The sequence below is a fragment of the Aspergillus piperis genome, assembly GCF_003184755.1.
Source record: "Aspergillus piperis CBS 112811 unplaced genomic scaffold BO85scaffold_33, whole genome shotgun sequence".
In the NCBI taxonomy this organism is placed as follows: domain Eukaryota; kingdom Fungi; phylum Ascomycota; class Eurotiomycetes; order Eurotiales; family Aspergillaceae; genus Aspergillus; species Aspergillus piperis.
Genome location: NW_020291623.1, coordinates 140,048 through 163,481, shown reverse-complemented (window position 1 = coordinate 163,481; position 23,434 = coordinate 140,048). Strand labels below are relative to the sequence as shown.

The 23,434-nt window shown below is 51.5% G+C and overlaps 12 protein-coding genes across 12 annotated transcripts; 7 read left to right on the top strand and 5 right to left on the bottom strand.

Annotated features, from left to right (window-relative positions):
* Nucleotides 1-441: 441 nt before the first annotated feature.
* Nucleotides 442-2,013, bottom strand: BO85DRAFT_472829 (uncharacterized protein; the record flags this gene model as incomplete). Its single annotated transcript, XM_025662581.1, has 1 exon — nt 442-2,013. One exon carries the CDS (start codon nt 2,011-2,013, stop codon nt 442-444), a length of 1,572 nt encoding a protein of 523 aa, XP_025510221.1.
* Nucleotides 2,014-2,525: 512 nt separating this feature from the next.
* BO85DRAFT_408339 (ankyrin repeat domain-containing protein) lies at nt 2,526-3,865 on the top strand (the record flags this gene model as incomplete). The annotated part of the gene is made up of 3 exons (XM_025657395.1): nt 2,526-2,839; nt 2,894-3,737; nt 3,808-3,865. The coding sequence occupies 2 exons, from the start codon at nt 2,526-2,528 to the stop codon at nt 3,441-3,443; spliced, it is 864 nt and encodes a 287-aa protein (XP_025510220.1). The 3' UTR covers nt 3,444-3,737; nt 3,808-3,865.
* Nucleotides 3,866-5,069: 1,204 nt separating this feature from the next.
* BO85DRAFT_472827 (uncharacterized protein) lies at nt 5,070-6,230 on the top strand (the record flags this gene model as incomplete). The annotated part of the gene is made up of 1 exon (XM_025662580.1): nt 5,070-6,230. One exon carries the CDS (start codon nt 5,070-5,072, stop codon nt 6,228-6,230), a length of 1,161 nt encoding a protein of 386 aa, XP_025510219.1.
* An 815-nt stretch (nt 6,231-7,045) lies between these two features.
* On the bottom strand, nt 7,046-8,138 carry BO85DRAFT_454189 (DUF1115 domain protein). Its single transcript, XM_025661219.1, has one exon. It carries the CDS (start codon nt 7,798-7,800, stop codon nt 7,096-7,098), a length of 705 nt encoding a protein of 234 aa, XP_025510218.1. The 5' UTR covers nt 7,801-8,138; the 3' UTR covers nt 7,046-7,095.
* A 629-nt stretch (nt 8,139-8,767) lies between these two features.
* Nucleotides 8,768-10,450, bottom strand: BO85DRAFT_507729 (histidinol dehydrogenase family protein; the record flags this gene model as incomplete). The annotated part of the gene is made up of 4 exons (XM_025664416.1): nt 8,768-9,186; nt 9,262-9,961; nt 10,017-10,069; nt 10,133-10,450. The coding sequence occupies 4 exons, from the start codon at nt 10,448-10,450 to the stop codon at nt 8,926-8,928; spliced, it is 1,332 nt and encodes a 443-aa protein (XP_025510217.1). The 3' UTR covers nt 8,768-8,925.
* A 142-nt stretch (nt 10,451-10,592) lies between these two features.
* Nucleotides 10,593-11,340, top strand: BO85DRAFT_207841 (uncharacterized protein). The gene has a single exon (XM_025654587.1). It carries the CDS (start codon nt 10,736-10,738, stop codon nt 11,207-11,209), a length of 474 nt encoding a protein of 157 aa, XP_025510216.1. The 5' UTR covers nt 10,593-10,735; the 3' UTR covers nt 11,210-11,340.
* Nucleotides 11,341-13,655: 2,315 nt separating this feature from the next.
* Nucleotides 13,656-14,782, top strand: BO85DRAFT_454187 (heme-dependent catalase). The gene is made up of 3 exons (XM_025661218.1): nt 13,656-14,011; nt 14,077-14,161; nt 14,222-14,782. The coding sequence occupies exons 1-3, from the start codon at nt 13,682-13,684 to the stop codon at nt 14,698-14,700; spliced, it is 894 nt and encodes a 297-aa protein (XP_025510215.1). The 5' UTR covers nt 13,656-13,681; the 3' UTR covers nt 14,701-14,782.
* Nucleotides 14,783-14,963: 181 nt separating this feature from the next.
* BO85DRAFT_464054 (uncharacterized protein) lies at nt 14,964-16,443 on the top strand (the record flags this gene model as incomplete). The annotated part of the gene is made up of 6 exons (XM_025661966.1): nt 14,964-15,065; nt 15,125-15,425; nt 15,484-15,927; nt 15,980-16,086; nt 16,140-16,236; nt 16,292-16,443. The coding sequence occupies 6 exons, from the start codon at nt 14,964-14,966 to the stop codon at nt 16,441-16,443; spliced, it is 1,203 nt and encodes a 400-aa protein (XP_025510214.1).
* Nucleotides 16,444-17,459: 1,016 nt separating this feature from the next.
* On the top strand, nt 17,460-17,924 carry BO85DRAFT_346093 (uncharacterized protein; the record flags this gene model as incomplete). Its single annotated transcript, XM_025655470.1, has 1 exon — nt 17,460-17,924. A coding segment is annotated over one exon (465 nt), but the record flags the coding sequence as incomplete, so codon positions are not given.
* Nucleotides 17,925-18,257: 333 nt separating this feature from the next.
* On the bottom strand, nt 18,258-20,143 carry BO85DRAFT_524521 (uncharacterized protein; the record flags this gene model as incomplete). Its single annotated transcript, XM_025665419.1, has 2 exons — nt 19,009-20,143; nt 18,258-18,985 (listed from the first exon to the last, which is right to left on the bottom strand). Exons 1-2 carry the CDS (start codon nt 19,946-19,948, stop codon nt 18,258-18,260), a joined length of 1,668 nt encoding a protein of 555 aa, XP_025510212.1. The 5' UTR covers nt 19,949-20,143.
* Nucleotides 20,144-20,748: 605 nt separating this feature from the next.
* On the top strand, nt 20,749-21,685 carry BO85DRAFT_431935 (uncharacterized protein). The gene is made up of 3 exons (XM_025658356.1): nt 20,749-21,093; nt 21,157-21,261; nt 21,334-21,685. The coding sequence occupies exons 1-3, from the start codon at nt 20,817-20,819 to the stop codon at nt 21,492-21,494; spliced, it is 543 nt and encodes a 180-aa protein (XP_025510211.1). The 5' UTR covers nt 20,749-20,816; the 3' UTR covers nt 21,495-21,685.
* Nucleotides 21,468-22,869, bottom strand: och4 (putative alpha-1,6-mannosyltransferase subunit (Hoc1)). The gene has a single exon (XM_025654586.1). It carries the CDS (start codon nt 22,680-22,682, stop codon nt 21,759-21,761), a length of 924 nt encoding a protein of 307 aa, XP_025510210.1. The 5' UTR covers nt 22,683-22,869; the 3' UTR covers nt 21,468-21,758.
* Between the last annotated feature and the right edge of the window lie 565 nt (nt 22,870-23,434).

Here is a 23,434-nt window from a genome sequence, read left to right as displayed (position 1 = left end):
GTCCCCGGCAGTTGTGCCGTGTCCCGCCAAAGGGTCCGTGAGCCAAAATCATTGGAGATAGTAATAAAGGGTCTCTTCCCTTTGCCCCCCAGAACTTCAGGATGTCCACCAATGGAAACAGCGAGGCGCACCGGCTGTCTTGGCGCGGTCACATTTAGTCTCAAACTCTCCATTCTTTTGATACATTGTCCTCTTTACATTTCGAGAATTTATCTCCTCTGAGACTAGAATAGAGGTGAAGAAGACATGCACTGGATCATTAGTCGAATAAAATATCAACTATATTATCATGTCGAGTGTAAAGGGTGACAATTTTGACTACTAAGATACTATGGTACAGTCAATGTGGTACAATACGATCGGCTGGCTATGTTTCTCTTATTCCAAACCCCTCGGATGCCTCAACAGCAGGTCCAAGCACTTTGAAAAGCGTGGAAACGCTCAGAGCTTTGCTGTGACAGTGGCGGGAGTAGCTGAAGACAACAGAGAGCACGAATCCGACCGTTTCTGCGCACTGCTTTGCGAAGCTTCCCAGAGGGGGCCACTGGCCTTGCCCCCATACCAGACCTGCCAGGTGGGACTCGCACAACTGCCGCGATATTGGAAGAGAAATTTACCCTCACCATAGGTGATGTCGCTGCTCATGGCCTCATCGCTGTCATCTTTGGACTTGATCGTCTCGTAGTCATATTCCGTCGGTTCCGCTGACAAGCCCAGAACCGAATTGACCTGCGCAGCGATGCGCTTCACTTGCTCTGGATACCGTGGAGCCTGTTTACCCGTCCGCGCTAACGGGGTTCCAATGTAAACCTTAGTGTCAGGGCTCGGATACTTGGACGACCCAGTTAAGCGCTCGTCCTTGAGATTTGTATCGGAGGCCAGATAATCCAGGATCTTGGTCTTGAACGTCTCTTCATCCAAAACCGCTCGACCTTCCTTGACAACAACAAATCCCGGCTTTTGCCACAAATGGGCCTGATAGACGGCATATTTCGACACAACAACTATGACCGTACAGCCTCGGATATTGATCTGGCTGAAATTGAACGGGTCATCACCAAAACCTATAGTTTCCGAGGTAGATTTCATGTTAGAACTATCCTTCGCCAGCAGCTTCCCTTTTCTCATCTCCGTTTGCATCCATTCCAAGTATGATGAGAGCCTACGTATCAGACTCCTATGACCAGACCGCTTGGTGGAACCAAAAGAGGCATCTATATCATTAGACAAACAACTGGAACAGTCTGATCCACAGAGCACTTCGGTTGTGGACGCAGATGCAGACGATGAAGTGGAAGTCTGGGAGTGGGATGATTGCTTTGTGGTTGGTGTGGCTGTATTCTTGGTAGCCTTGCTCGTTGAGGCGGAGTCTGAGTGGCCATGAGACTTGGTGGTGTGAGTACTGGTGACGCCGGCGGAATTTCCCTTCGTGGATGTACGTGTGGAAGTACGATGATCCTCCTCATTACTCGATGTTTTTGAAGAGGAATCGGCCGGCTTTGGGGTGGCAGGCTGCTCACTTGTCGAGGTCTCTTTTGCATTGGTACTAGTAGTAGGCTTCTGTTTTGTTGTTGTGGTAGTGGTGGTTTTGTGTACCTTGGTCATGGTAGTAGTCGAGGTGGTCTCCTTCGTGGTGGTTTTGGTCGTCTTAGTGGTCTTCTTTTTCGTTTTCGTCTTCGTCTTGGTCTTTTTCGAGTGATGATTATGACCTCCTTTGCCATGACTACTGCTTCCCTTGTGGCTGCGAAGGTGCAGCTGATTGACATCCACTGCAGTTGAGGTCTCACCGTCGTCCTCATCCTCCTTGCTGTTGCCATCGCCATTGTCAATCGCCACTGCCGGAGGTTCTGCCGCATAGATGGACGGGATGTTCTCTATAGCAGAAGTAACTGATGTTATAGTAGGGACAGAGGCTCCCAGGGCGCTACCATCTTGATCGACTGAACCGGAGTCAGCGATAACTCCACTAGCCCACAGGGCAAGAAGCAAAGCCCGTTTCAAGCCAACCGCCATTATAGAAGACCAGGAATGAATGACTATGGTTGTCAAATGGGCCACTGGCTGGATGAATCTGCTTTTTATATCGTGATTTGGTGCCGTCTGTACGCGCGGGATTTTACACGCAGATACCACTTTCAGCTATGCATTTCCTGCCCCCACGAGACGGATGCTGAATTGGTGGAAGGAAGGCCTAGCGTCACCCTTTAAGATGCAGCGTAGGAAGTGGACCACCAAGTCCTTCATTATACTGACTGGCCACTCGACCAGCGACATGGCCGACATTGCTCTTTGGCCCCCGGCAGCATGCTTAACCACATCTAGCCTGGAATCTTTGCTCACGATGCCGAAAGGTCGATGGCTGTAGCCGCTGCAGCCCCCACGCCTAGTTTCTCCACCGCATCATCCACCGCCCCCCGGGCCTTCATCAGCCGCCGCTCACGGATTTGACAAACCTAACAAGTCTCACTCCCTCGCCATCCTCACCATCCTTTCAAGAATCTGTTCCATCTGTTTCATCACGCACAATGTCACATCTATTTCAGGTGCTGGAGGAGGCTAATAAGCCCTTCTTGGAGAGCTGCCGTCACGGTGATTTGGCCCAAGTTAAGAAACACCAGGAGGCCAAGGCTCTAGACCGAGAGGTTCTGACCATGGGCTTGAGGGAAGCTGCCCAGGGCGATCACATCGACACTATGCGCCATCTACTAAATGCTGGCGCCAAACCCCAGTCTCCCAGCGTCGTGGATGAAGTACACTCGGTCGAGGCAGTCAAGGCCTTGCTAGAACACGGTCTTACTTTTGAGACTCGGCTACACCCCCTTAATACGGTGCCACTTGTGTGGGTATCCTTTGCTTCCCTGTTGGTGATCACGTGGACTAACCAAAAGAACAGACACCTTGTGAAGAGGAACGATGTACGGCTCGTTCACTGGTGCCTTGAACAAGGTGCCGACCCCACCTTCGGCTGCCCGAATGCCCAGTCATTCAATGACCTTGAAAAGCCTGATCAGTCTCCTAAGAAGGGCTCAGGGGCAGTTCTTGGTATGGCCTCCCGCCGAAGTAGCCCGGAGATTGTTGACCTCCTTCTCGATCATGGTGCCAACATCCACAGCAGTAATGTGTTACATTATGCTACATGTAGGAAGGATGGACGAGCCTTACCAATCATGGACCACCTGCTACGGCGTGGGGCCGACGTGAATGAATTTGGCTATCCTGCATTCCTACATTTCGGCGGCACTCCCCTTCATGCGGCCAGCTACCAGGGAAATCTTCCGGCCGTGAAGTGGCTCCTGGAGCATGGTGCAGACCCCGGCGTGGAAGACGCCCAAGGTAGTAAGCCGCTTGATCTAGCAGCTTTAGAGGAGGAAGACGAAATATGTGATGTTCTCTATGAATGGACACGATTGGACGACACTGGTAAGGCTGACTACCGGCGGTAGCTCAGGCTAGCCGAAAGCGAACAGCTCCAGGGCATGACAGGGTCAGCCCCTATTGTCTTAAGGTCTGTGATGGACAAGGAACAAAGCATTAAGAGCCCTTCCCGCTCATGTGCGCATTGCTGTATTTTTTTTATACATCTCCATCCTACGACTATTCCAACCCTTCGGCATCGATATTGGAACGTAGCGATGGCACTTATGTACCACAATATCACAAATCACTCCGACTTTTCCAATAGCTCGGCTTACTCTTCATCGACTTGTCTGTAGGTACTTCCCGTGCTGCTGCAAAAGGTACGTGAGATATTATTGCTTAATATGGATGTTCTTATTAGGACACGAGTTGTAGCTAAGCAGCATTCAGATTAGCTAGCCTGATCGGCCGGAACATGGATATATTTGCAACCGCTAGTACACTTTCGCGTCTGCCTGGAATTAGTGCTGACTTCAGCCCCGCTATCAAGCTTTCTCAGCCCTGTCAGCGACTCGCTCGACCTTCTGCTCCTGGTGAAGGGTTCCTTGGTGATCACATTTCCAGTCTGGAGATTAGCCGACTGGACAAATCAGGTTGTGGTTGATACCGCCCCCATGTTGCATCACCCACCACGCTTCACTGGGACGAACCACGCCAGCGACAATGTTGAACCGGCAACTCCACGCTTGTTCGGGATAAATTCGGTATCACAAGTGAATTATTGATGCCGCATGTTCCGTTGAGGTGGTTTCCAGGTTAGATAAACCTGGAACTTGTGGGCGTTACTGCACTCACTCAGCATGACCCACGCAGCATATGTTAGGTCAACTACGGGGGATAGCTCCATCATCATCGAAAGGATGCTGGTATAACTTTCATACACACGGAGTAAAATTGGAGCCATTTTGCGGTTCCCCATCGATGTCATTGTCATTGCCCGGGTCTTGCCATGGCACCCACGTGAGTATTGCAGGCTCTCTTACCTACCGACATCGCCCTCACATGACATGAAGATAGCAAGCTCTAGGTTAGCGATGTCTCTCATAAGTCTTATAATATCGACCGATAGTGATCACTTCAAGTACTATCTGTCGGGACGGCACCCTGGATCGTCAAGTTGCGCTGCTGCCTGAGGCCACCATATCATTGTGTGGGTGAAACAAGCCAGCGATTGATGAATATGCCCATCTCTTGCTGATAGCCCATCACTTTATCAGATAACTTATAGTGATGCTGGATACATTTTAGCTGATAGAGAGTTGTTTATGAAGTGCTGGCAGGCTCAATGCTAAACCACATAGTATGTTAAGGAACCAGAAGTGACGCTACACACCTCTAGAGTCACTTTTTCCCTGGGGTCTTCTGCTGATTTTATAGTGGTATTGACGATTCCAACACGATGATGATACTTTTTTATCTTCTGGGTGTGGGGTCAAGGTAGATGGTGGTTGTGACGCTTCAATGATCGCCGTGTGCCTCCAAGGTACTTCCAAGGACCCTGTTGCATCCATCTCGCTCCCTTTAAAGCATACGCGACCGCGCCTGGCCGTGGCCCTTTCTCCTTGTACCCCAAAAGAATGAACACAATGTTAGAGTCTACTTCAGAGCAGATGATGTGCAAGCCTTCCCGTTTATCTACTCTTCCGTTGGAGATGGTTGAGAGGATTTGCCAAGAGCTTGCAACGCAAGATTTGGCCGCGCTCCGAGGGACTTGCCGCGCCGCTCATCTCCTCACCAACCGGTGTTTTGCGCAACGGTACGCGGAGTACTACACAGACTTCTCCGCACACTCTTTAAACCACTTGCATGCGCTGGCCGAGAACCGGCTGATACGAGGCTATATTCAACACCTGGTAATTCTGAGTCCAGAGCCGAGACTGGGGGAGAACATGGACTGGCACTGGACGGCTGCTGGCCACCTCCGATGTCCCCTGGACATGCCCTTGATCCGGCGGCTGCGGGATGATCTGACACAGAAATTGGTGAACTGCCGATCGTTTATCCTATCGCCCATTCTGTCAGAACCCCAAAGTAAGGCGGACCTCCACGACAGCCCGACCTTCAATCCCGACGATGTCGCATGCATCCTCCTTGACCTCATCGCGGACGCCTCTCTTCCGGTTAAACTCTTTTGGTATGGCAAGGGCATGAATTACACCTCCAAAGTCATGGATATTGCGCGTCTCCCAAAGTCACTCTACAGCAATGCCGTCTTTCGGACGGGCTGGAAGTCCTTAGAGAACCTGCACCTAGAGCAGGAACTGACCCCCCAGAACTATACTTTTGTGATGGACATGATCCTCAGTGCGACTGGTCTCCGCAAACTACATCTTGGCCTCGGATACACCGATCTCGCCGTCGAGTTCTTTTCGCAATTGAGTGCGTCCATTGCAGCTCTAGATCACCTGGAACGGATCAGTATCTGGGGAACTTCGATGCAAGCTGAAGATCTCATTCGCCTTCTCTGTAACTCGCAAACAAATCTGAAGAAGCTTAGTCTGCGATCAGTGACGAGCTTGACGTCGCAGTGGTTAACGTACCTCTGTCAGCATCGTGACCTATTTCCATGTCTGACTACCATTGACTTGAGTATGATCCATGGACCTTCTGGTATGTTGTCTTTTACGCCAATGCAGAACTTGCCTCCGGAGCAGAAGAACATGTTTGAACTTGAGCCTTGTGTCTACGAGGATCTCCCAGACACAGGTGGAAAGGCAGGCGATATAGTCGGTATTTCCTATAGTGGTTCTGATATTAGGACGGCATTGAAAGCGCTGCTAGAAGTGTGTGGCGAGCCTTCTGTTCATCAATGAGGAATGATGGTGGTGTTGTGGCGATGGGGTATATGCGTACAAGAATACCCAAAGTGGATTTTTGTTCAATTTTCTTGCACTGCTTTATTCAAGATGCCATGTCATACATATAAGAACTGAAATAATATACACATACGCCTGGAGTTGTTTGCGAGTCAAGACAGTAGATATTGGTGTCAGAAATGCCCCCAGACGATTGTTAGTGCCATTATTGGTTGCCTGCGCTAGGGATACATTTCCTTTCGCAGGTGATTCTCGAGTGCGGAACACCACGAATAGCATATGGTAGATAGTTTTCCACGAGATAATTCACTCAATTCAATTTGTCAATTTTGATGGGGTAGGATGTCCATACTAGATATAGCATCGTCCTCCAGCAACATTTGGGGAATGCGGATGACGGTTCAGGGCAAGCTACGCTTCTGACCAGAGCGCACGGAATCTGCCGATTGATCACTTGAAATTTCATCCTTGGATAAATTTATTGTGAGGCAGAACGTTTATCTCATTGGATATTTCAAAAGGGGGTGAAAGGTCAAAATGTCAAAGATACTATAGCATCTGCTTGTGGCATACCACGCAGGTCGTAATGCGACGGGGTCCCTGAAGGACTCCAACAAAATATCTACAATGGTAGGAGAGTGCCGGGGAAGGTCCAGCATGCCATACAGGTGTAGAGATAGGAGAAAAATAAATATTATCTATTACAGCTGACAAGATAAATATGATGCTAGGACAATAGTATCGGCTTCCGAGCCTGAGGGGAGCGTATGGCTACGACGGAGGATGGCTGACTGCTTACACAGAGACGCACGTTATTGGTGATGATTGAACTGATATTGTAGTTACATTTATGGTTTGATGTCTAGAAGATCACCTGCTCAAAGGCATGCTGCAATCCGCGGGCCTGTAGCCACGCCTCCAGGGCCTGCATATCCCCCCGGTTGGCTCGCTGCCCGCTGCGTTCTCCCAGGGAATCCGTAATCTCCTCCATCCCCTCAAATACCCGCTGCACCCCTTCCGTCTCGCGAAATCGTTCGCTGACTTTTTTCTGATGACTGGGAATATCCCCCCAGGAATGCGTTTTGATGAAGCTCATGTACGCATCGATATTCTGCGATGTCCCCTCCAGGCACAACACGCCTGGTTTGCCCGCCAACACAAATCCAGTGAGCCCATAACCTGGCGCGTGATGCACCAGGTCATCCCGCTTCTTGCGCGTAGATAGGGAAGGAAAGTAGAACCAAACCCGCACCAGATGCCCTGACCCTGACTGACTCGGTGGGAGGTTCACCGGCTCTGTTGGCTGGGCTTCTAAAAACCGCGTCGCTTCCTCACGAACATGGTCCAAGGCCGTAAAGACGTCGTCCTGCGGCATCGTAGCGGCCAGCGCAGCGACCTCGGCCTTGGACATCCAGTCTGGTTGGCGCAGTGTATACTTCGCCGGGGGTGGCTGATCTAGTGCAGGGTCATCATGGTACAAGGGAATGGAGACATTGACCTGGATTGTCTTCCCGCCGTCCTCCAGCGGCAAACACACTCCCAGCAAGAGGCTGGCAGGGATTCCCATCGGCACGGTCGATGGATCTTGACACCAGTCCCGTAGTTGATCCACACATTGCGATGTAGATTCGGGCAAGTCCAGCTCGCCCGGGCCCGGAAACATGGCCGTGAGAAGATCAATGATAGCCAGCTGCGACTCTATCATATCCGCGGGTAGGAGAGACGATCGTTGTGCCGCCATCGTTGGAGCGATTTCCCACGGCGGTGCTCTCCAAGGGGCGTTATTGGAGGTGTGATACTCGAAAAGAATTGTTTGCACAGCACATTCAATTCCCAGAGTATGGTGTATTATTCATGTATCTTGTAGACGGATTTCCTCTCTTGGACCTCTCTGTTCACGTTCAGCGACGGTGTTTTTCGATGGATCGCCGGTGCCGGCCATCAAAACTGGGGCAAGAAAGGGGGGTCGGCGATTGGCTCTCTCGGGCCGAGTTTCGGGGATACATAACGTAACCGGCAAGCGAGTCGGCCAGGCAAGCCAGTCGGCCACCTGTGTATCCCATACTAATCTAACATTTATCTAACTCTAATATCTCACCCACCGTAAGTTTAATTATAACAAAATATTAACTGAAGCTATATATATACTTTAAGAAACCAACTATCAAAATATATAATATAATAGGATTCATATTATATATAATACGAGTTTGAAATAAATTACCAAAAAATACAGTGTAATATATTTTACTTGATTTAATATTGATATTTATCTTATAATATTTATATACCAATCTTAGATATATTCTAGTATGCCAGTTTTATTAGATAAATTTAAATTTATAAAGTTTGGCTGTAGTATTACAGCTCGAAAATTGCTGGATTAGTATGGGATATACAGGTGGCCGACTGGCTTGCCTGGCCGACTCGCTTGCCGGTTACGTTACACAATATGACTAATCATGCTTCCCAATCAATCACTTTGTCGATTATTGTGAGCACTACTATTGTGTAAGTACATCCTAGAGTCACGGCTCCTAGATGAATTTTTGAATGATCATGCTCAAAATAGTTTGCTCACACTATTGTTCCCAGCTTGTTTATCTGACGTTAACTATTTACGTGATCACCCTTCAAGAGGGCCAGTGTACGACGACGGTCCTTGGCCATCAAGGGTACCCACCAGCATCTCTCACAAGTTGGCTTGATCAGACGAGGCAATCCAGTCATATTTATCCCCCAGGTACTTCTGGGCCCGTAGATCTCCCGAGCGCGCATGGCCCTCAAATTGCTCCGCCCTTGCAGCTCGACCACACAGCCGACCCAGCTCCCCACTGGCGGTGCTACTAGTCACTTCCTGGTAAGTCACCGTGCGCAGATACTTGCCCACCCAAAGACCTCCTGTATACCGCGCTGCCTTTTTGGTGGGTAGGACATGGTTCGTTCCGATGACCTGTTTGAAAAATAGCATACGTTAGAAGCAGCCTTCCAAATTTCCATGTAAGCTTTCCTATGGCGGAATCCAGACCTTATCGCCATATGACACGCATGTCTTTTCCCCCAAGAAAAGCGCTCCATACGCTGTCATCTTCTCTAGTGCCTCACGAGGCCGCTTGGTGAAGATCTGCACATGTTCACTCGCATACTCATCCGCCAGTCGCCACGCCTCGTCAAGGGAGTCCACCAGGATGGCTTCCCCGAACCGGTCCCACGATGTGCCCGCCAGCTCGCGCGTGGATAGATTCGGAAGCAGCTGATTGATGATGTCGATGGCCGCCCGTCCCATGCGCTCCGAGGTCGTGATGAGCACAGCTGGCGAATCCGGCCCATGTTCAGCTTGTGACAGAAGGTCGGTCGCTACCGTGAATGGATCGGCCGTCTCATCGGCGACGATCAGAATCTCCGTCGGGCCTGCGAAGAGGTCGATGCCCACCTCGCCAAACAACTGCCGCTTCCCCTCCGCAACAAATGCATTTCCCGGTCCCGCGAGGAAGTCCACTTTTCGGATGGTCTCTGTGCCCACCGCCATCGCCGCGATCGCCTGAACCCCGCCAAGCAGATGAATTTCATCGGCTCCAGCCAGATGCATCGCGGCCACCGTGGCATGGGGGATCTGACCGGCAATTGGGGGAGTACAGCCAACCACATAAGGCACACCAGCCACCTTGGCCGTCAGAATCGTCATGTGGGCGGATGCTAGCAGCGGGTAGCGTCCTCCGGGGATGTACCTGGTGTCATCGATAAGTATGGGGTTCAACAATTAGAAGTTGGGTTATCACGTACGCTCCAACGCTGTTGATGGGAAGGTTTTTCTGGCCCAGGTGCACTCCCTTGAACTGGTCAGTGTCGCATTCACAGGCATATGTTTCATTTCATTTTCACAAGCTGGATGGGCTTACCGGCTGGATCTCATACTCAAAATCGCGAATAGAGTCTCGCTGGGCCTGCGCAAAGGCACGAACGTTTTTCTGCACCTCCTTGATGTCGGCAATCGTTTGGGGCGAACAGGCTGCCAGGGCAGCATCTATATCATTCTGGGAGAGCTTGAACGAGGCTGGCGACCAGCGATCAAATTTCTCCGAGTACTTGCAAACTGCTGCATCTCCATTGGCACGAACGTCGTCGATTACCCCCTTTACAACGCTACTCACGTCCACCTGAGGTGTCGCAGTTGAGTTCGGGGGTTGAGACTTGCTTTTCAAGTATCGGACCGTCATGTTGAAGTCGTATCAACTATTTGATCAAGGTAATCAAGAATATGGGGAGAGACCTACAACTACCATCGGACAATGGCTTGCTTATATGATGAATAGCCACGGTAAGTAATGTTCATACAACTCTATCGGCTCCACTCGGCGGTCCGCAACAGCCTTCGGAAGTCGGCCAGAAGTCCGAGTATAGGTCAGTGCATTCCCTTCACAAACTAAGCAATTGACGAAAGGGTGTGATATGAGGAGGAGTAAGGCCGTCGGACTCAGCCGGAGGACCTGGTAATTCATGTAATGGCACATGCTTCCGAATTTCTTTTGCGTTTGGTGGTACTCTCACAGATAGTCCGTCACAGAATCCGCGTTTCTAAAGGCTTCTTCCACCGCGATCTACTCTTGCAGACTACTAACCCATATCGTCTCTTAAAAAGTCTGTCGCTCTTTCCCCACTCATATGGGCATAGATTGCCCCTCTTGGTGATCCTTGTTCCCGTCCCCGTGGGGTGGAGCCGAGGTTTTTCGGCACAGAAGGTACAACCTTCACCATTTGAGGCGGAACTTCAACCCGACATCATTGTGAATGTTGCTGAACACGATTCCTATGTGTTTCATCCATTTTGGACAATGGGAGGGAAAAGCGCTATTTTCAATTCACGTTACATGATCTTTAACGTTGAAGTAGGTAATGTTGCATCATCTACAGTTAGCCTGTTGAAGCCAATGATGATCCTTTACGACAAGACCTCCTATAATGCGACTTGGCTGTGACATTTGACACGGGCATAGGTGCATCTTTATCGTACAAATTACCGGATGAAGCCGTTCTGCTTGTGTGGTGATTTCTGTTTCAGATAGCTTTATGCCAAGGGTGTGACATACAAACATTCTCATTTCATTGACTTCAAGCTTCCGTAAAGTTGGGTGAGGGAAATTACGTAAGTATACGACTCAAAGTACCGCTCTATGTCAGCATCAAATGGTGCTCATCAACATTTTCACAGTGATTCCATAGGCACGCCAACTTGCATGGCGTGGCAAATATAAATAGAGAAGATTAGTTATCTGGTACCATAGTCTAACCCTGTCATGCTCCACATTTTAGCCCAGTTACATGACTTCATGGGTTACAGAAGCATGAAGGGCATTCCCCAAATCTGTCAGGTACGGGTCGCTGTCGACCTGTCGTAAACCCCGGGGTACCACTTTTCTCCTTGTACACGAGACCTTCGCATCGTCTGTTAACATTCATCGTCATACTGGCCATAACCACAATTTCCCATTGATCTTATTAGGTTGAGCTAGCCGGCATCATACTGCTAAGCTTGCCAGAAAGGGCAGGCTAGGCGGCTTTCGAGAAGGCCTCGGCCTTACCCAGGGCTCACACACCGCTGACCCTTCCATGACTTTGTACCATGTCCAAGGTGTTAAAGCTGATATAGAGAAGATCGTTGCCGGTCACTCTCTCTGCTATGCTGACATCGCCCGATGCCCGATATTATAAGGCATCGATCTGAGTTATGCCTTTTGCTCAAAATCTTAAAAATTTCTCGAAGAGGAACAGATACTGATCAACAATGAGCTGTCTCCGCAATATGTGAAGCAAATGTGGCCGTCAATTGAAACCAATAGCAGTACTTCTGCTACATCTATAAGCCTATCATTCAACTCATCGGGTAGTGAACATATATCTTGGACTCTGCTTTTCAAACTTCAGGGGCTGTCCGCATGCAAACTACTGAGTTCGGTGGATACTACTAGTGATCTTTGCCTATCATATAAGAGATATGATTCGATTATCTCACATCATATTAAGCTGTCTGGCTTGTCCACTGTATCTCGAATACCTTATCTTCCCGTTTCCCTATCTTTCGCTGATCATTTCTCGGCAGTTCCTCGGATGGGAGCCGGGCACGTGCATGATGACTGTCATGTGACTACAGCAGAGGCTCTGGCTCACCGACCAATCGGAAGGGCGGGAAAGCAAACTTACGCAAAAGAAACTCCTCACGGGCCGAGGAACCCCTCACCCCTCATGAGGGGACAAGCCCTAAACTGGTTAAACTTGGCCCGAGTTATCTAATTTATACTGTTAGCAGTTAGATCTGGCCCAGCGGGTGTCGAGCTGTCACCAACCGTCGGGTCCTAGATACGGCCTCATCCACTTTTGGCGCTAAAGGGCGGCCGGGAGGGAAAAATTTTATCTTGGGGGCTTTCCAGCGTCAGGATGTTTCTTTTTATTTCTGTCTTCAGTGACTCTTTTCTTCCTCTTCTCGTGTGCACCGTGAACCCCATCCCTCAGAGCCGGCTCTGTGGACATCTTCTTTGACCCCCTTTGGATCCTCCTCGCGGATAGCTTTACTAGCGCATCCTCCCTTATACCCGGAAACTTTAATCTCACGTCCATCATCATGTCCAAGCCCGTCTACACCCTTGCCGAGGGTAGGTGACACGTATCCTTTCTCTCATCTGTCCAATGTCTCCTCTAACGATGTGCCTCCAGGTCAACCCCTGCCCAACCCCTCCGTCAGCACCACCCTGCCGACCTTTGGCGGCGGTGCCATCACCACCTTGGGTGATACCTTGCTGATCGAGACGTTGACCCATTTCAACCGGGAGCGGATTCCGGAGAGGTACGGCCGCCCTTCCGGCTGACCCACCGCTCATCGGCACTTTCGTCCACTAACCTCGTCAATTCATTCAACAGAGTTGTTCACGCCAAGGGTAATGGTGCCTGGGGTGAATTCCGCGTCACCAAGGACATCTCCCACCTCACCCACGCCAAGTTCCTCAACGGAGTTGGCAAGACCACCAAGGTGCTTTTCCGCGCCAGTACCACCGGTGGTGAGAAGGGTAGCGCAGATACCGTGCGTGATGTGCACGGCTTCTCCGTCAAGTTCTTCACCGAGGAGGGCAACCACGACATTGTCGGCAACCATGTGGTAAGTTGACTCGTTTCTCGTGGACCTCTGAGACATCGTCTCACCTGTAGTAGCCCGTCTTCTTCGTTCGTGACCCCGTTCGCTTCCCCTCCCTGAACCGGAGTCACAAGAGGCACCCTACCACCGGTCTTCCCGACATGAACATGGTAAGTTCAACCTCTTTAGACCACCATCTTGATTGTCGACCTTGCCGAATTAACTGGGTATCTAGTACTGGGATTTCCACAGCAACCAGCCTGAGAGTGTCCACACCCTGATGCACGTCTTCGGCTCCCGCGGTCTGCCCCAGTCCGCACGCCGCATGACCGGCTTCGGTATTCACACCTTCAAGCTGGTGGGTCACGACGGCAAATTCCGCTACTGCAAGTTCCACTTCAGACCTGTGCTGGGCTCCCACAACTTCACCCCCGAGGAGGCCACTCGCATGGCTGGTGTCAACCCCGACTTCCACAACGAGGACCTCTTCCAGGCCATCCTGCGCGGTGACTACCCCAAGTGGAAGTTCTACATCCAGGTGATGGAGCCCGAGCAGGCTGAGACCTACGGCCGCGCCGTCTTTGATATCACCAAGGTGTGGCCTCACAAGGACTTCCCTCTGATCGAGGTCGGCGAGATGACTCTCAACCGCAACGTAAGTAGTGTTTTAAGCAGTCCTACGTTTCTATTAGTGCCGCCGTGCTAATGATGGCCGATCAGCCCGAGAACTTCTTCGCCGAGATCGAGCAGGCCGCTTTCTCACCCTCCAACCTGGTGCCGGGTATCGCCGTGACCCCTGATCCTAGTAAGCTTTCTCCTTCCAAGTTGTGTGATGTAGATGATGAGTGGAACTAATCCTCTGTAGTGCTCCAAGCGCGTATGTTCGCCTACCCCGATGCCCAGCGGTACCGTCTGGGCGTCAACTACACGCAGCTGCCGCCCAACCGGGCCATCTGCCCCGTGTATGCGCCCTACGAGCGTGACGGTCTGGCCACCATGGGCCGCAACTACGGTGGCGACCCGAACTACATCAAGAGCACCCTGACCCCTGGCGTGTTCAGCCAGTCGGTGCAGGAGGTGCGCCACCACGAGTGGCTGCGCTCCGGCGCGGTGCTGGGTCTCAACGAGATCCCCGTGGACGACGAGGACTTTGTGCAGCCCCGTGCCTTGTGGAACAATGTGTTCGATGAGGCCGAGCGCAGCCTGTGGGTGGACAATGTGGCGGGAGCCCTGGAGGGAGTTGTGCCGGAGATTCAGAAGGCCACCATTGCCATGTTCAGCCGGGTGGAGCCGCAGATTGGTCAGAGGTTGGAGGCCAAGCTCAAGAGCTCTTCCCGCTTGTAAGTGGAAAGCGGGGAAACTTATTTGACCATAGATGTATCAATGATAGACGATAGACAATATAGAGAGCCATTCGAACAAGGAAGTTATGCTTCAATCTCATTCGGGTGGGGACAATGATGGTCCCGTGACCTCACCCCGCATAACCCCGCCAGTTTAGTTTACCATAACTGCGATCTGACAAGGATCAACAGCTTACTACCGAGTACTCAGCCATGGCAGTGCAAAGTCTACTGGATTCTCCCCGAAATCATCATGACAGTCCAATGGACAATTCTTCTCAACTCCCGGAACCGTCGATATGGTCCGATCGGGCCGTGCAGGAAGCATGCTTGATGCGCTACTTTGTTGAAGAGCTGGCCCCCTGGGTAAGGTCTACTCTCGCAATCCTCAATAGCAACACGGCCCCTGAAAATGTTGGATGCAGTTCGATTCCTGCGATGCTGGTAAACATTTTGCCCTTGTAATGCCCGATCGCGCGGCCCAGTGTCCAGCCTTGCTGTACGCTGTCTACTCGGCCGCTGCACGACACCTCGGCCGCTGGCAATCCACGGGGACCCGCCCGGTCGCCTTCGCGGGGAGACATCTCCCCAATCTTGGGGATGGCATGGCCCTTGACTACCAGTCCCTCTGCATTTCCCATTTGGTGTCAGCAGATGACGCCGAGATCCACAACGTGGATCTGCTGGCAGCGTCCGTCATCCTGCGTTTCTACGAGGAATTCGACGGTTAGTCAGTTCGTTCAACTGCATTATAGTTTGGATTGCTAACAGGCAGGGACCACAGCGGCCCTGGCTGGCGTTGACGGGAAAACCCATCTGCGTGGCACCCAAGTGTTCCTCAACGCTCAGGGCCACGCTGCATTGCGCTGTGGCGGACTCCAACTTGCGGCCTTTTGGGTTGGCATCCGACAAGAATTTCACAAGGCCTTTCTCGAACAGCGTGTCGCCGAGCTCGATCTGAGCTGCTGTGACGGGTCTGTCTATCGACAGTTGGATTCTACAGACGATGCCACCTGGGCGAATCGAGTGGTGCTGCACTGTGTCGATGTGCTCCGGTATTGCTATGGCGAGGAAGGTCAGACTCGGTGGCAATATGAGGAACTGTGTGCCTACAACCAGCAATGGCAAGCTCGGACTCCGCCTACCTTCGACCCCTTGTATTGTCGACCTCCGAACACTGCCAAGGGGGAGATATTTCCCGTTCTGTGGTATTTGGATGACTGCATCGGTGAGGGCTAGACTTCAAAGGTCAGAAGAATCGATACTGATAACGCTTACAGTCACCGGCATTCAACATTGGCACCTTGCACGTCTTCTCCTGGCCGTATTCGACCCTACAGTGCCCCGCCTTGGGCCTGGTCGTAAGGCAGCCATCGCACGAAGAGAGGTATTCCATGTACAACTTCGCCAGTATTCGAGTCCGATCGCTAACTGCGATAGGCCGAGGTCAAGCACCATGTGTTAAGTCTTTGTGGGATAGCCATCTCTAACAAAACCGCTCCAGCACTCATTTCCGCCTGCATGGGAGTATCCATGTGTATGCTGTCTATTCTTCATGGCAAAGGGATTTTCTGACTGACTAATGATTTCAGGCGGTGACCGCATGACCGATAGACGGGAGCAAGAGGCCCTGTTCGATATCTTGCTCAAGACCGAGCAGATCCATGGACTAACTACCACCTATGCACAGAATAGTCTCCGGGCGGCCTGGGAATGGGATACTACAGTCTCGCCCGACATCTGACAGGGTTCTTCGTGCACGGAGTTGCTCTTGATTCCCAGAAACGCACCTATGGTTGCGTCGTCACAATTGGGTGATTGTAAACTGTAAATCAGCTCTGTTGCACCTCTTGAAACCTTAAGAGCCTCTACCCCACCCAATAACCCTGCACTGGTGTGCAGGATAGCTTCAGGTCGACTCCACGGTACTGCGCCGATGATCTGCTGTCAATATCGTCTCAGTGGCCTTGCGAGACTTTTCGTCGATGTGATTGCTAATATATCGGCCATATCACCCCGCAAAGTCATCGGTTGAACGCCACATAGCATTTCTCTCAAGTGCTCTGCGAGCATGTGAGACTCGGATCTGAAGTTCAAATGTACTAGGTTTAAACCTTCCAGTCCACCCATCGTAGTCACATTGTCAACAGAACAGCCCCGACCTGCTCCAACTCAGCCATTCCCAGCCCTGCACCAGCATTGGCCAGTACACATAGCTCTTTAACTTTGACTTGGCCTTTATACTTCGCCCACGATAGTCTCGTTACACTATGGCAAACCTCTGCCCAGAGGATCAATGGCAGGTAACCTGCGCATCATCCACGGTCCTCCAGACAATGGTGTGACGATTATGACACACTGCCCATGTTCGCAGCAGGGTGCAGATGGTTCGACTAGCTATATAAAGCATGTGCTTATCACAGGTCCCACATACCCTTGGGTGTGTGCCCTTCAGATGCCCTTGTACTTGAGCAGCTACACTGCAACCTGCATCTACAGCTATTCAGCATGTCTAGTTTCTTGGCCTGGGCCTTGACCGTCCTTACAACCACGGCATTTTTCAAGCACGCCTACGGTTACCCAGCCCTCCAGCCGAGTCTACTGCAACCACCGGTCACTCCTGCCCTGCCTCATCTTACGCCACTGCCACCTGACGATGTTGAATACACCCTCGCGGACAATGATAAATGGCCAGCCACCAGCAGCCTAGGCATCCACTACGGTGAATGCTACTATATCAAAGACGTCAACAGCGGCAAGACACTCGGCTCGGATGGCGGCGTATACAGTTACTACAAGTTCGGAAGTGCACGACGAACCTTCCAAGTGTGGAACACACGGTCATTCCCAAGCCCCGCCGATACAGATTGGAAGTATGCAGTGCATGATGGCGGCAAGTTCTTCCTGTGGGATCCGCAGGGCAGTACCCAGACGAATGGGGGCAGTTGGGTAGCGACCAATCTAGGCGGCTACACCTATCCCGGCTTCGGCGGGTACTGGTACTATCTGCATTTCAAGGGATATCGGGCGCATACGCGGCCTCATCGGGGGACAGCTGTGACGTTGGGGATTGCTCAGGTTGAGCCTCCCTCTCCGTTGCCGAATCATCGCGGTCTCAAGGTCTCGGGTGATTATGTATTGAATGAGGACAACGAAGATACTATCGATGTTATCTTCGTGTCGACAGGTTGCCATGATGATGAAAATGATGTCGTCGATGTGTAAATGGAGGCTAAGTGAGCCTTGCAGCCAATCAATGGTGTGGCACGTATGGGTGCACCCGAAGGAACAAGACTGGCTCTCTGCAGCTCCCATAATCATGTTGCCCTGAAAAGTTTGCTCCGCCGAAGGAAAGTTCACTGCCAGAAAGCCAAAATTGATTTCCGAAAGATACGTGCCAGATTTCCCATGGGCTGTAACGATGCCCATCAACAATCCGAAAGTTTGAGGGAATCCAGCCCAGTCTAGATCCAGCCTAGTCAAATATAGATATTATGAAGGTGATACATTTTCCAAATTACTCGTGAACATCGTCATCAACTCGCTCGGTCATCATCTTCACTCGTCGAACTCATCATCCATGTATTGGTCCCCCTGTGCCTGCATCGCCTGCATGAGCATCGCCTGGAATATGCTGTTCCCCCCTTCGCGGAGACCCAGTAAGCCATATTCGTCAGTCATATCGTAGGGGTCATCATCAGAGTAGTCGTCGAGGTCGGAGTCGCCAGCGATATTTTGCGGACAGTCCGGATAAGGCAGGATGTCAAAATCGACGGACGTATCTTTAAACATGTCCTTGATGCTAGTACAACACTGCTCCGGTGTCTGGCCAAATGGGATCTGCTGACCCGGGAGTTTGATGGGGTCGGTGATATCCACGGCGAGCATCTTGACGCTCTTGAGTGCGGGAAGGCGTCCCTGGCGACGCTCCTGTGCCAGATGCTCGGCCAAACCTCGGACGGAGATGTTACAGTCCTCGACGATGAGCTTTTCGAGGGTGGGAGGGAACTGGGGCTGCGGTGGCAGGAATGCTTGCTGGACGGTCAGCCGCCGGAGCACGGAGAAGTCGCCCAGCGGGCCGATCTTCGCCTGGCGGGCCACATAATCCTGGATGTTCTCTCGCTCCCAGGGTTCGCGGTTCCAGGTCATTGTCAAGCCTTCTAGGGTGTCCTTGTGGGGTAGGAGCGCGGCGCTTAGTTCGGGAGCGGTGGGTTCGCGAACGGGGCGGAGGTTATGAGGCTGGTCCTCGGGGTCCGTGGTAAAGTTGTCGTAAGTGAATGAGGTCACTGTGCGGCAAGCACGGAGTAACTTGGTGACAGAGGGGGCATCTCAATATGGCAGAGGTGTAGGCCGATCCGGCTCATGGTCAGAAACTGTGGAGTCCAGCAGGCGGGGAACAGGTCGTCACTGAGGTGGGCTTCTTCAATATCTATCGAGCGTAACTGGAGCCGACTGATCATCTCCTCATAAATAGCGAGCGGGTAGCCCTTGAGGAGGTCGTCGCCCTCGAACCACAGGTCCCCAAGTTTCGACAATATGGCAGGATGGCGCTTCCAAGCTTGTTCGAGTGGCTTCATGGCAAAGTAACCTCCCGCCAATGTCAACATGCGGAGGTTTGGGGCTTTCAGGATAAGCAAGACGACCATAAGACTGTAGTCGAACTCTTCTTCCTTCAAGACAGTCATCCAGTCGCGCTCGTCCTCCTTGTCCAAGCGGAGATCACGTATGGATGAGGTAAAGAGCTTTCGGTCGTGGGCGGTTAGAGGCTGCGGGCTTTTATGAAAGACATGATGATCGTGGTCCGGAAGAACGGAGAGGCTGCGGATATGTTCGCCAAGACTGGGGCGGCGGAGGACGGCACGGGTGATGGAAACGAGGTTTCGCAGATCGCCAGGGAAGCCAGACAAGTCAACATGCTCGAACAGCAGGGGCTGGGCGAGTCCGCGGAACAAGTGGCACACCCGACACAGATTGTACAAATCGATGATTTCCTGGGTCTGTGCGCTCACTCCCTTGCCATTGTTCCCCGGATCCTCCTCATCAGTCTCATCAGTCTCATCATCTTCATCCTCGGCGACCCAAGGAGGGCGTGGGAACAGTCTATCGGCAGGGGGTTGTTGAGATTTGGTCTTGGCGCTTTCATCGGGAGACTTGGTGGTCTGATCCTGTGGGTTGGAAAGATTGCTAAGGGCAACGGAGGAGAAAATCTGCAGAAGCAGCTCCCGGGGGAGGTCTTGAATGTGAACCATGGTGTTCAAGAATGGTTACTAGGAAAGTGAGGTAACGGGACCAGCAGCACCTAAGGCCGCCGAAACAATAGAGAAGGATAGGAAGGACATTCGAGATGGAAGCATTGGCACGTATCAGAGCAGAGGGAAGCCAGCCTAGTACCTATACGGAGTACCTGAGCTGCCAACTAGAAAGACGGTGAAAGTTGAAGATCAAGAAACGCGTCGCGTAGGAGATCAATTGATTGATCAACTCGTTATTTTGGGATTAATTGACTTCGTGACGCGTGGGTCACGGGACTGGCAGAAACTCCCCACCGCTCTGGTGCCTTGGTGCCTCATCGCCTGATTGTTGTGTTCCGTCACTCTACTGAGTAGTAGTTACTACTAGTTATGGTCACTGTTCTTAATACATCTGGAGTATGTCGGTAATTGCTCGCGACAATGGCAAATAGCAAGTAGGGAAGGGGAAACCAAAACCGAGACCTTAAACAAACTTTTTGACACTTTAGAACTCCACTCGTTGCAGGAAGGGTTCGCTAGGACCAACATATATATTCGACAGCACTACTCTCTGTATCACAGAGTTCAAGTTCGGCAACAACGATACCCCGACAGTTGGGCTCACTAAGGCACTCGGTGTTATGACTGGAGTATTTCTGATCTAACTTAACATATAAGACAAACAAAATGTCATATAACTAGTACCTGATCATCATGGACAAAACCCCGGTTCATGACGTCATCACGTGTCCTGCCCCCGCCCTGCTTTTGTCTATCTACACCCTCATCCATCCCCTATAAAGTCTGTCACTGGTCATTATCCCTCTCTATACTCCGATACTAGTAGTGACACTTTGTCTATAATTACCCCTTTCTCAATTTCACCATGCCCGACTTTTACCCTGCTCTTCGCAATCGCCGCAACAACGAGCTCGCCCGTCTGGCGGAGGAGCATCTGCAGCATGACCTGCGCTCTGAAGACCGCGACGCTCTCACCACGGCCACACAAAAGGTCGCCTGGTGGACAACGATTGGCTCAGCTGTTGGTCTCGGACTCGGTCTTTATGCTGCTTTCCGTCTAAGAAGTTCACGCAAAACCTTCTTCGAGGTCTTTCGCGCCCGCGAAAAGCCCACTCACGTTGTCTTTGCCGGCGGACGTTCTGGTATTCACTAATTCCAGTGCCCCTTCTACTAGACTGCTGTATACTGACATTGTTGTAAAACAGAGCCTATCCCAGATATCACTCCCCTGCTGAAACCCACCACCCTGGGTGATTTCACCACCTATTTCTTTGCTAGCGCGGGAGGGTTCTTCTTAGGCGGCGAACTTGGTAAGTTTCTTCATCTGAACGATCTCAATACCCGATTTAGAGGGCTTCTACTAAGCAATCACCCCAATGTAGGTTTCTTGGGAGGAGCATGGAGCGGAAGTCGCTGCATCACGGCGGACCCCGATCGAAGGCAGAGAATCGAGACGGCCTTCCGGAAATTCCGGGCGGAGGTACTGCGCAAGGAGGCGGACGAACTTGATCGAGGGCTAGATGTATCCGATCAGATGTTCTGATCGAGTGACATCGTGAGGTGGGAGGAACATAAGGATACGCTCTCTTGTCCACGAATTTTGAGGAAGGCGACCCTACGACGGCTTGCCACCACTAATATGACCCGCTATCAGTTGATATGACGAGCGAGACGAGTGTATAACTACGAATGTAATCGAAGTACTCTCAAACCAATCAAATAATTAAATCCACCGGGGTTTCATTTTTCTTTTCTTTTCTGTTTTTTTCCTGTTTCTTTTCTTTTTATTTTTAAAGACCTGCAGGAGTTAACAACCCCCAGGCCACAGCCAGCGAAGCCATTCTCGAGCACACGTCTTCCAGCTTCCCGAGAAATAATGCTTAACCAGAACATCTGGTGCAGTCTGATCTTCGCCCTGGAGGACAGCAAAGGATCGTCGTGGAAGGATGATTACGTCGCGAACGCGAACCACCTCGTGGAGATCGCGGAGCTGCTGAATCTGCTCATCATCGCAATGTAGATATTCCAGCACCGCATCTGTCCACGCACTGGGACCGGTCCAGCCCATCACGTCGATATCTGCATCAGTCTCTGCGATCTGAGTGGAAATATAGTGGGCTGTGCGGTCAACAATGGACTGCAACACGTCACGAAAGATGGGGTGACCAGGAACGGATGCCATGGTCCACTGAACAAACTGCGGAGATCGAGGCAGGCCAGTTGTGGCGGCATCGCCCTCCAGGCCCACAATCACAGCGGGTGGTTCATCAACACCATCGTTGACTGCACCCATGACTGGCCACGGCAACGGGTGGAGAAGGTGGACATCAACATCATTGTAAATCCCACCCCGCCCGAATAAGATCAAGTAGCGGCAAAAGTCGGATTTAAGGATAGGAACGGGTAGGGCTTGGAATGTGGCTGCGTATGACCCAGTATCATCGAGTTCCTGCGCAAGTTCGTAGCAGGAAGACTCCCTCCAGTACTCGACTTTCCATCCTGATTGGAGCCACGAGGTGCTATGTCTATCCGGGTAGAAGCTGGATCCGCGGGATCCTGGTGTCGAGATGAAGAGTTGGTGGACTGTGTGTGGAATGGCAACCTTGAGAGGGTTGATCGTGCCAGGGTCTTGCTGTAGAAGCGCCTGGGACTGTAGTTGTGTGAGGTAAAATACAGCGAGCAGGCCTAGCAGGACGATTGCCTGGATAACCCACAGGCAGCGACGCCGCATTGGCAGGGCTAGAAATGCGAGCTATAACGTTGGATCAGTAACCACGCCTTCGTCAATCAGTACATCGGCGAGGCATGGCCTGACAAGTGGGGGAAAAGCTTCCATGATCGATTCTCTTGCGTTGGACCATGGGGACTATTTAAAGTCTTGAACAGTTCTTCCTCAGTGGGTTAGCGACCCACCCGGCATGTTTCGGAAGGGATGCACTTGGTCTGCGCGCATATGAGAGAGAGCGAGAGAGAGAGACGGAGGTGAGGGTTGGAGTGGGGATGAGTTAAATCTGTGCATGTAGTCTCTGCGGAGGGTTGTTCTGTCGCTTAAGCTGAAGTTGTAGGGTGATTCTATTTCGCCAGAGTACGATGATACCTTGCTGTTTTGAACTCGAATCCATCTTCAAGGTGAGGGTGTGTCCCTGTCAGCTTCGACCCTGAATGCTCTCTCACATGCACGATGTTCCGGGTAACCAACTCACTAACGAAATAGCTCCCCACTCGGCTTCGGCACCAATTCACTCCTCCAATCCGCCATCACCATTGCCCCTGCCCAGACTTAATAGTGCCCCAAATATGTCCCTAAACCCTCCACTAACAGAACTGCCCGTCAGGCAGACGAATTAGGGTTGTGGCCGGCGCCGAAAACGCTTTCAGGACCAGCCAGTCGGAGCAGCACCGAACGACGCCTGCTGCTACGAGGATCAGGTGGGAGATCAGTCATTGTGGTGTATTAGCGGCTATTCATCGGGTGCGGCTGGA